The 12,035-nt window shown below is 35.6% G+C and overlaps 1 protein-coding gene across 1 annotated transcript in view; it reads left to right on the forward strand.

Moving 5' to 3' along the window:
- The first annotated feature begins 575 nt into the window (after positions 1-575).
- Positions 576-12,035, forward strand: part of LOC101243525 (caskin-2-like) — an 11,560-nt gene continuing 100 nt past the window's right edge. The window contains exons 1-14 of the mRNA XM_018811877.2: positions 576-959; positions 1,886-2,026; positions 2,897-3,106; positions 3,433-3,660; positions 4,072-4,224; positions 4,748-4,943; positions 6,019-6,251; positions 6,447-6,613; positions 6,983-7,167; positions 8,333-8,394; positions 9,424-9,777; positions 10,265-10,804; positions 11,025-11,209; positions 11,424-12,035. Coding sequence (XP_018667422.1) covers positions 834-959; positions 1,886-2,026; positions 2,897-3,106; positions 3,433-3,660; positions 4,072-4,224; positions 4,748-4,943; positions 6,019-6,251; positions 6,447-6,613; positions 6,983-7,167; positions 8,333-8,394; positions 9,424-9,777; positions 10,265-10,804; positions 11,025-11,209; positions 11,424-12,035 — 3,392 coding nt within the window. The 5' untranslated portion in view covers positions 576-833. The remainder of the gene's footprint in view (positions 960-1,885; positions 2,027-2,896; positions 3,107-3,432; positions 3,661-4,071; positions 4,225-4,747; positions 4,944-6,018; positions 6,252-6,446; positions 6,614-6,982; positions 7,168-8,332; positions 8,395-9,423; positions 9,778-10,264; positions 10,805-11,024; positions 11,210-11,423) is intronic.

A 12,035-nucleotide genomic window follows, 5' to 3' on the forward strand; every position in this document is an offset into this window, starting at 1 on the left:
TTATTATAACCCAGTATGAAATGTTAGCTTAGCCATATACCCAGACTTTGGCTGTAAGAATGTCTACATTAATAGTAGAAAGTAATTTATGGCTGCCTACCGTGCCAGTATTATGAAGTACCTTGTTAGCTAAAAACTTTGTTAAAATAAAATAAAATTCAACATTTCAAAATTTGAGTTATGTATATATATAAAATTTTTATAAATCTTTCAATTAAAAATTATATATAATGTCTTATTTTTGAACATAATTTTTTTATAAAATGAATATATATAGTTGAACCACACTTTTTTAAAAGTTTTTATGGGTACGTAGTGGTTTAAATTTATATTAAAAAATTAAAACATAAAATAAGGTTGTATAAAGAACTTTGATCTCTGTGCCTTCAATGTTTATGGACAGGTTGTGTTATTTTTGGAAAAGGAAACCATTATACTATAGTTAAGTGTAATTTGTGCAGTGAATTCGGCATCTAATGGGTTTTCTTCCAAATTGCTGTTAAATTAGGGTGTAGGTTGATGCTTTAATAGATTGAATTGCGTTTTGTGAGTAGACAGTACATGAATATAAAGTGTTTATTGATTAGAAGATTGCAATCTTGTCCTGCAGTGAGTCATCTGCGGTGACTTGGTGGTGCTGCACTTCAGATATCTGACGTTTCGTGGTTTTGTTTTCTTACCAGGTATTTCGTGGTAGGCAAGAGTGGTTTTTAAGCAACAAGGACATTCGTATGATATTACTTCACAATCGCTGGTGGCCGAAAAAAAGGAAAACGACGCTCGCCCAAATTCTCCTTGTACAAATGGTGCTTTGACCAAACTGTGAGGTCATAATGGGCAAAGGGGAGGAGCTGTTGGAGGCGATAAAATGCCAAGATATCTCAGTAGTGCAGAAGATACTGCATAAAGGGAAAGGGAAAATTCTCGGCTCTTCCAAGAAAGTTAATGTCAACTTCCAGGTATATTTTTAATGTCAACTTTTATTTTTCCAATTTTTTATCCTAGATAGTTTTTCCATTTTTAATTCTCATAAACAGTACATACAGTCTTGCTTTTACCTCATTGGATAATTTTGTTTTAATTTATAGTAATTTGAATTTATAGCATTCTCTCCCTAAATACAGTCCCGCTTTTACCCTGCAGGATTATGTTTAAATTAAGACCCCAGTGGTCTGATATGCTTGATCAGCAGTGCACGAAGCAAAATTCCTATATTTAACTTGCACACTTAGTATCTGATTATCCCATGAGATATTTCAGTTATTTGCAGGTTTTAAAACAAATACAAATTCCGAAAAATATATTTCTTAAATTACAAAAAATATTTTTTTAACATCAATATAAAATCAAGTACCCTTAGGTCTTCTATAAGTCATGTAATAGTTTTATTACTCAAACACCAAAAATAGCCATGTAAATGTGTTTGACACCCTCTTGAACCCACGCCAATGTACGTAATACATTTTCCCATCCTGTGTCTGTGTCAATACAACCTTAAGAGAATGAATTAGGATATCCGGCCTTCTGGTCTCACTCCCGTTGACGATTAAACCATGTAGGGTAATTTGATCTCACGCGCTCTATTGAGTGGCACACACTGCGCTAAATTGACTCCAGTACCAAGTCATCAACCTTTAATGGCTTGTTCTAGCATCATGTTCGAACCTAAAGGATTCGTTTTACTATAATACAGATTGTTCCGCAGCTGATTTCATTGCCACACCATTATCAAGTCTCTGTATTAAAATCTGTTCCCTTAATTTGTAACTTCGTTCTATTACAAAATTTACACATTTTTTTATGCATTTTAAATTCTTTTTTTGGGGGCATTTTTTCATGCATTTCAATTTTTTTGGTGCAATTTAAATTCATTTTTTGCTTTCAGAATGAAGAAGGTTTAAGCCCATTGCACCAAGCTTCTTTACATGCAAACGTGGATATAGTGTGTCTGCTTATTGATGCCAATGCCACGCTAGACCTCCAGGATGCTAACGGCATGCGTGCACTGCACTACAGCTCCTTGAAGGTTAGTATCTAATACCAAAAACCCCCCAAACATCATGCATCATTATACATCACATTTATGAAACTATAGTACCAGTAATACTTCTATTTTTATTTTGAAAATGTATAGGAAAAGTTTTTTGTTACCAGACCAAACGTATATTAAATTTTCATTATTCCTTGTTTGTTCATGGTGTTTAAATTTAAAGTCTGAATATATTTGGAGAAAAATGGAGTGAGGTCTACAATTGTGTTCTAAAAAATTAATTGTATAATTGTTTACAATGCATGTAACTTGATGAAAGCAAAATAAGTTCATATAAACACCTCAAGTTATTAAATCTAAGTCAATACTGTTTCACCACCGTTACAAATAACAACACATCCATAAGGAACAGTTGAAAGCGAACGTTTGAAACATGAAATTGTTATTTTAGCCACAGTGCACTCATAGTCATATCACGTTACATGAGGTCAATAAACGTGAAGTGAGCTGATCTTTACATAACACCTGTAACCGCTTGTCTATAATATCACTGAGAGAAGCACTTTTAAAAACTGTTGCTTTTATAATGGCTTGTATTTTAAACTGTGGGTATTTTTCTGTAGAATTGACTAAAATCAGGATTTAAAATTTTAAAACCTTTTTTCCCAAAAACATTGTGGTATTCATGATGTATGTATATCATTTATCTTATAGGCCTAGTATAGTTCTTTAAACGGTGAATGCACTCATATAATGGTTAAAATGCTTACTGTTTATATATTTATTTATATATATATGTATATAAAGTAAATATTAAAACTGTCTTGTTTTACCTTTTTCTCCATCACTGTTTTGCATTCATTTTTCAACCAGTGACAAACCTATACCTTGACAAACTTATAACAGGGAAAAGTGGAGGTAGTGGCAGCACTGTTAGAGAGTGGTTCCAAAGCGAGCACGCCGGCTAAAAACGGAGTAACACCCCTTCACCTTGCAGCACAGTATGGCCAATGCTCGGTATGTGCAATGTTAATGCAGTATGGGGGTGATCCCACTGTACGAAGGCATGATGGGGCAACACCAATTGATCTAGCATGTGAATTTGGAAGATATGAGGTCAGTAGTTTAATGGTGTTTTCTGTGGTTGGTTTGGTGTGTTTTTGCCTGTGTGCTTTGTTTAATTTTTTTGGGGGGCGAAATTTGTAGACTACAAACTTATTACTTAATATTTGAGGCTATGAGTCCAATTTAAGGTCAATTGCTAAAAGCAGAAAGAAATGAAAGATTTTTTATATAATTTATACTATAGCATTACACTGGCCATGTATTATTGTGGTGTAAAAAATCCAAACACATTTTTAGAAATAAAGAGGGCATTAGAGCCCCCCAGGTCATAAAATATAAAGTTTTTGATCATTCATACAAATCTAACCCTTCTACAGGTTGTGGAAATCTTCTTAACCAACAGCAGCTGCATCTCACTTATTGAATCATACGCAGTTCAACATTTTGAAACAGAACTTTCAAATTCCAATAGCCCATTGCACGTAGCTGCACGAAACGGACACATTAAAGTTATACGACTCCTTCTACAGAGCGGGGCAAATATTAATTGGAAAACCTCGTCTGGCACATGTCTGCATGAAGCTGTAGCCCATGAGAAGCTTGAGGTATATGAATAATTCAGTGATTTTGTCGCGAAATTTAAAACCATTATATTGGAGAATTGTTTTTTCCTGCACGTTTAATGTTTAGTGAACCTGAGCTTGAGGTAACGCCCAAAATTGTAAAAAATATATTTTGTTGCAACTTTTGGGGTGATATACTGAGAAACATTTAATTTGTTGCTGGAATTGTTGAAATCATTTAATTCATAATCTACACACTTTTGATAAAAGGTGTATATATATTTATTAAAGATTAAAATATATATATATAATAAAGAGTACTGAGTAGTGCTGCTGTGATCACACATTCACAAAAATAATATTTTGAAAGCATGTTAGTGACCCACTGCTTTAAAGTCTTTTCTCCAAATTTTTAGATTTGTTTTTAAATATTAAAAATATCCCACCTCACAGGTTGTGCAGCTCCTTATCGACTGTGGAATCGACACAAGCAGAAGAAGCGGTCTCGGTCAGACTGCCTTTGACTTGGCCAAGAAGTTACCAAGTTCAAGAGTAAATCGTGAAATTGTGCGAATCCTCTCCGATGCCCAGCCAGGATTTGTTCAAGTAATTCAATCAAGCTGCCACCTATTAACCTTAGCTATTGATTTGCTCTCACATAAGATCAATACCACACCGCGATCACTTAGAATATCCGAGTGAAAATATGGATTTTACTCTCGTGCTACAGTTTGACACTCTAAGTTATCACAGAATTTTATTACAGTTTTATCAAAATTGCATTTTCTAGATTATTTCCTAATTTGTTATTAAATATAGGCTATACATCTATATATATATATATATATATATGCATTATGTATATATATAATTTTTTTATAGGCAAAAAACTTTTGTGTAAATGACCCAAAAACGAATTATCAATCACCTTCTAAAACACAAGTCACACTGAGTGCTCCATCATTATACACATCCTACAACTCCACGATTTTGTCTTTAATGTCCTAATAACCGAAAAACACAGTTAAAAGTGTGCATTAACACGTGTGGTCCCCCCACTCATACAACCCACCACAAATGCTCCATCATCAGACACAACATACCACTTCATAACTCGAATCTTTGCCAGGTTTGTGCTATTAACGATTTCAAGAACGTGCTCGACCCCACGAGTCTCTCCTTTACCAAGGGAACCATCATAACTCTACTCGAACGGAACTCAAACGGAAACTGGAAGGGTAAGGTTGAAGGGTCAGCGGGAAATCCCCCAAGGGTGGGGTACTTTCCCAGCGCTTATGTACAGCCACATCAAAGAAGTTTGCATGGTGAGTGCATTAGTATTATAGGCGTAAATTAATTGTGAAATAATATCATAGGCGTAACGATTTTTTTTCCTTTTAGCGGATCATTTAGTATAAAACGCAGTTTCTTTTCGACGTTTCTGCTATCTGGCAAGACTGAATTATTCCCTAACCAGATAAGCCATAAACATTGTTTACATAATGCCTGGTAGCAGAAGTAACAAATACGGTCAATTGCTTGTCAAATTTGTTTAACTGTTTTAAATGACATTGATAAACTGATAACCTGCCCTTGTACCATGTTCCAATATGTTCATTTTCCTGTAATACCTCACAAAGGTATAACCTAATCTATATAATCCACTTATTCTACCTGCTGTGTATAATATAGGAATAACAGGATTATAATGTTCATCAGGCATATGCTTTCAAACGGTGTAATCTCCACTTAGCTGGCTTGCTAATTTTAAGCCATGTTTATAGCATGAGCTACAGGTACAGCAGATGTTAAAATTTTTGTAATTTTTTGGAAGCAATACCACAAATTTTCAGAAACATTAAATTACATACATCGTTGGACGTTGTTTATTGTAAACAGATTGGAAACAAATTGATGTCAATATTTTTGTTCATATTTATAGCATACGGATACAACATTATATTTGTTAAAAAAAAATTACTAATAAATAAAGGTAATAAAAAAAATTTTTTTTCTTACAAATATAGTAAAAAGCAGCAGGTTGAATATACCAGAACTGGATACCACTATGCTAGTATGTCCATTGCATGTAGATTATAGTCATATCACACATTGTCAATCAAACCCAACCACGAACAATGCAGTCAGCTTCCGCTTGCATGACCACACTCAAGTTTACTTGGATAAGGATATTGATTACGTTATCCTTACACAATAGCGCCAGAATTACGAATTTGAGTATTTAGGCTAATCGTGCAAAACATTCTGCCGTTTTTTTGTCAGTTTTAGTAACATTTGGTTAAGTTTTGGTATTTTTTCATACAAATTCTCTTCAAACTATCCTACTTCGCCTACATTTAAACATAGAAATATTATAAAACATAAAAATCTTTTACTCAGGTTCAGACGACAGCGGTATCCACCCGCATGACGACGAGTGCATTGGTGCCGGCAACACCCCTCAAAATGTAGGGGGAGCCCCTGTTTTACCCCACCATAACAACCACCACCACCAGTTTTCACCCTGGCCGAAAGTATCAGTAAGCCCCACCAACCGAGCCCCACCTCACCCACCTAAGTATATAAACGTGGACCCTTCAGGAGCCCCTACACCCCAACCAGCATTAAATAAGGTAATGTTTCAGCAGGTGTCAGTTACAGCATATATGTATATAGTAGAGTGGGGGAAGAGAAAATTTTTGAAATTAAAAACTATTTTACTAAAATAAAATTTTTTTTTGGTAGAAATTTTTTTTTGTAATTTATATACATATAAACTAATTTTTTTAAATATAAAAATTAATAATGTGAATTTCCCCTTTCCCCAGGTTATGTTAGTGAACCCCAACGTAAACAACCCAAGTTACGATGACGTCATATACAGTCAACAAATGAATGATCGGCCACACCCAAACTCCTCCCCCAACCCCCCAATTACCGTATCTCGCTCGACACAGGACATGGGGGTGCTCAAACCCCACATATCAAACCCAGGGTAAGATATGTTAAAAGTAACTAATTCCGTTAAAAAAAATGATTATTTCATTTTTTAAACTTAAATTTATAAATCTAGCGGTGATTTTAGTTCACTAACCACGTTTTATTCAGTGTATATTATATTTGTTCGTTAAAATATTTTATTCTGTAGAAAATTTGAATGCTTTGTTTAATATAGTTTTTAAAATTTAAATTTGACTTTTTTCATTTTTGTTAATCTCAATTTCAAAATATAGTGGTAAATTCAGTTTAGTGACCATGTTTTGTTTTTAAAGTATCTGTGCCAAATAATATTAAAAACAATTTTTTTAAGAAAATAATTTTGACTGTGGTTTTACAATTTGTCAAAGGTTATTTTTATGTTTAGATATGAAGATGTTCTTGTTGACCATTCGTCAAACGGTCCCATTAGCTCCCCAAGCACTGTTTCGTCACATTACAGTCGTCAGCGTGTATCACCACTACCACACAGATCACCACAGAGCCAAAACTGGCCAGATAACGCCCATAATAACCAACAACATAATATTCCAAAGGAAAATCTAAGCCGAGGTATATAATTAAATATTGAAGTAGAAGTAACGTTTGTGAATTTTGCACAAAATCTAAGTAACATTGCTAAACTAAAGTTACATAATAATGCGTTAAATAATGTGTTAAATACTGTAGTTTATTTTTCACCTTTTTTATTTAAAAACTTCAATGTATGCAGTAATGTACTATCTACAATGATTACAAGGGGATAATTTTTTTAATTCTGTTTAATGATGTGTGATGTCAATATTAGTCCCATCTAGTGCTGTATATTAGAGAGAAGGTGTTACTCAGTGCAAACATTCATCATGCCTATTGTAAACATGTCACTGCAGAATGGCCATTTCAAAGATACCTTCTTTGCCCAAACTTTTTGTGAAGATTGTATATTATTTACCAGCAGTTTGTGGTTACTACATCGGTACACAGACTTAGAAGTATAGGCATGCCAGCCAACATGTATCTTGAAGTGATAATGTCAGGTTTCAGAATTCAAATGGCAGTTAGCACAGCAGTTGATAAGTTTCCAGGGAAAGTAAATTCACCCTTATGCAACCTGTGCATATTACGTAGTAGTATAAATATATGTAGAAAGGTCATAGGAATCATGTATGCTTGCTATCGTCTCAGCATTCGTTTCTTGTTACATTATCATCAGGCTGTGACACACACATACACACATACACACACACACACATACACACACACACACACACACACACACACACACTGCATATACACGGAACTAGTTGTTAAATTTACATTTTACAGCCCATCTGTGGCAGAGTCGTTCAAAGTATTGTGCTCAGCTTGGCACGAAAAGCAAACTATTTCTGAATAGATCGGGGGGAGACAGACTGTTTAGAAAAGGCATTACGCAAAGAGTTCTTGTAGTGTAATCTTTAATACCATTTAGGCAGGACAGCAGGCTGTTTTACTTTTATATAATACTTTTAACGTTTCAAGTAAAATATTAAGTTAGCAGTTACAGCTTATTCAAACTAGCCGGAAGTAAATATTACCTTAGAAATTGTTGTTCGTAGTTAAAACCTATTTTTACTTGCAGATACTCTGTTAGACATATTCCCTTATAACATAACATACAACCATATTGCGTTGTGTTAATTACCAATCAATTAATGCTCCAGTTTAATCATTTCCTCTTTTTGTTCTCGAATTACAGTGTCCACTAAAAGTAGCCAGTCCAGTAGACAGGCCCCATACGTAGATCGTAGCAGCAAAGAGGTATGTGGCTGTTATATATTGTTTTACGACTTAATTATTATGTTATGCGTATGCACTTGAATAGAGGCATAGACTGTGTAAAGGCACATGCCACGTATACTGCTATTCATTCAATTTCGTTTCAAGTGTATACATACAGTGTTGTCAGTTTTTTTTTATTCTTAAAATTTTATTTTATAAGTTTGTTTTAATGTATACAGAAAAACTGTTAAAGGAGAAAGTGTTGCGCATTTTTCCTTTTTTTAGCTGGTAACACTGCACAGGTTTCTTAGTGTATACATCTAGTTAGCTGTTTGCACAAACCCAGTGTAAACCTACTTCAACTGTGTATTACCCACATCCTTTCTGCTTCATTAAGTACTAGGTAGGTAGGTGTGTTCACTTTCTAACCAGTGGTTCCTAAACCTCATCAACTCATACACCACGTTCTGCTGCCTACAGTTTCCTATACACCTACATTTAACTATACAAGCTAGTTTAATACACAGTAAGAACTTAATATGTTTAATGAATATTTTCAAACAAAAGCCAGCTATAAATAATAAGCCTCAACACTTTTTTAAAAATAAACTATATGTATATAAAAACCATCTTTATGAAATTATGCAGTTTACAAATAAATAGCTAAGTTCACATTACAACTTCTAGTGTGCATACAATAATTTGGTAACCACTGCCCAAAACCAAGTACTAGTGGAACTAAGCTACAAATTCATCAAATTCCAGTCATTTTTCAACAAATTTTGCCGAGTTTACAGCCAAAATATTTGTTTTTTAGCCGCTGTGTGCTTCTGTTTAAACTTGTTTCATGTTTTGGTGTGTAAAATGTATATCTTCAGGGTATTATGCATATTATAATTTGTAATCATGCAAAGTATCATTCAAATGTATATTCAAACCTTTGTGAATATTGAACCAATACACACACATTGTTTTGGTTCATTTTCTGTGAATAATGATAAACAGCCGCCATAGTCCATGCATCCTGTTTATACTTTAAAGCTTAACGCTCACAATGAAACTTTGCAGCTTGCTTTCAACCCAGCAGACGAGGAAGTGTTCAAGTGGCTGCGATCGTTCGGACTCGAGCAGTATACCTCAAACTTTATAGAACACGGTTACGACTTGGCCACAATTTCACACACAAGTCCAGCGGACCTTACAGCAATACAAATTGCAAAACCTGCCCATAGAAAGAAGTTATCAACCCACGTTAGCCAGTTAAGAAAAGATTCCCCCACGAGCCCCTTAATAAATGAAGTCCCAAACTCTGCGTTTGATTTTCTAAGCAGTCTAAGTTTAACGGAATACGTTCCAGTTTTCATTTCAAACGACGTCAACTCGCTTGAGAAAATCCTGCACACAACCTGGGAAGACCTCCAGGTAAAATGTTGTGTTTTATTAAAGCTATTCTTCCAGTGTCAGAATATAATTTTTAAATAAAACTGGTGATTTTAGGAAAAATATATTTATACCCAACAAAAATCAGAATATTACATTTTATTTGACTGCAGTTAAAATTTACTTAACAGAATAATAGTTTTTTTCACAATCTTTAATATATTATTTCGTTTACTAACCTTTAAATAAAACATGTTGTTAATTTAAATTACTAATGTCAGCAAGAATATGTTCCAAGTATGCAGTGTATTTTAAATATTATGTTGGCTGTTAATCATTAGTTATTAACAGTTAACACATACAATATTCAGCTGTTTGTTGTTCAAATCTAGCAGCTCAGTTCCATGCTTTCACAAACAATTAGTTGCTGACTATATACATTAATAACCAATGATTCAACAGCCAGCAACTGCATATCACCAAGTACCAGCTTACACACAATTGATGATTAACGCACCATACATTGCAGGTGATGAAAATAAATCGACTCGGCCACCAGAAAAAAATCATTCTTGCGATTACAAAGCTTAACCAACTGTGTAAAAGACAGCCAGAAAAATTTCAAAAAACTCCAACCCCTAGTAAAATCCAACCCCCACACTACCAACAGTACTCCAACTTACCCCAAGAGCAACTACACCAGCGAGAAAGCCCCCCGCAGCATTCCCCACCCCAACATTACCCCACTCCAGCCCCAAAGCCCCAACAAGTCACCCCGATGTCTAAAAAGCCCCCCGTTCAAGCGAAACCGAAAAAGAACTTCTCCTCTTTCAAGGAGAATCCTGGATTAAGCTTAGAGCTACAAAAAGCTCTCAGCAGAAGACAGAACATCATTGACAATGCCCCTCCATCACCAGAGCAACCAAACACTTTCCAAAAACCCCAGAAACCCCCAGTTAACGGCTCCCATCCACATCAACAGGGAAATGGCCCCAAACCCTCATTTTCTGAACCCACTCATACACAACCCACCTACCCCACCCCGCCATTTAAACAACCAACATACACTGTAAGTTGCTTTTATAACTAAATGATATTAACTTTTTTAACTCATTTCTGTTTGATTTTTGTTACAAAATGTTTAAAACAACTACAAAAAAACAACATTTCCAAAAAAGAGATTAAATCTAGTATTTGTTACAGACTGCATTTAACTCCTATTTTGTCTTTTCTGATCATTTTTATACCTAATTTTTTTAAATTTAAATAATCCAAAGTTCCGATTTCAGCCCCCCACCCATACACCCCCATCCCATTCACCCACCGATGTGGGAAAGTCCCATTTAACCCGGGGTCCCCGACCAAGCCCCCCTCGTCGTACAACATCCATCAGCGAGGACCAAGAGGAGGAGGAACAGAGGATCAACGTGAGATCCCTCGCAGCCAAAATGGATCCCATTCCTGCTGATACCAGGTAAGAAAATTTTATCTTGCATTTTTAAACAATTTGATTTGGATTAATTTTGGGTTAAGTTTTGTGTAAAGAAAGTATGCAAGCCGTTTCTTCAGTGGGAAAGCCAAAAAATAGTCAAAAGGGATGATTTAAAAAGCTTTTCATAATTTAATTTACAATACCATTTAAATCCCCTTCTTTTTTTTGTATCATAGTTTAATTTAAACTGTTTCAGAAAAATGTCTTCTGTTGCGAAGATCGTGAAGACGCCCACGTCTCCTGTTCATAAGAGTGGAAACTTCTCTTTTACTCCAACATCCTTACATCAGTCATCTCCCCCATCATCTATTCCTCCACAATCCTACCCCGCCCCAGCCCCCAAACCCTTAGTCACCCCTAAGCCCCAAGTATCCAAGAAACCTCCTGTTCAGAAAAAGCCGCCAACCCAGCCCCCCAAGCCGCACCCTATTGCGCAAGAGCCCCCACAAGTGGCGGAAAAATCGAGAAAAATCTCGCACGGGGAACTAGGGAAGCATTTTGACCTCAGTGTTCTTGATAACATTGATAAACAGAAGCAATCGGTTTTCCCGATCAAACCATCCAAACCAACCCCACCTGTCAATCATACGCCTCCACAGAGAGAACCCATGTCAGCCCCATCACCCCAGGTATCGAACTCCGAGCCCACTTCCTCAAAACTTCACCCACCTCCAATGGATCGGTACGACTCTTCATCAGATGAGTTTGAATGGCCTGCGCCCCCAGCTTTTGAACCCCCACCCCCATTACCCTCCGCCATATCACCCCAAAACACCCCCGTCCAACCCCCAGCCCTAATAGTCCAGCA

This window comes from Ciona intestinalis, chromosome 5, assembly GCF_000224145.3.
Source record: "Ciona intestinalis chromosome 5, KH, whole genome shotgun sequence".
Lineage (NCBI taxonomy): Eukaryota > Metazoa > Chordata > Ascidiacea > Phlebobranchia > Cionidae > Ciona > Ciona intestinalis.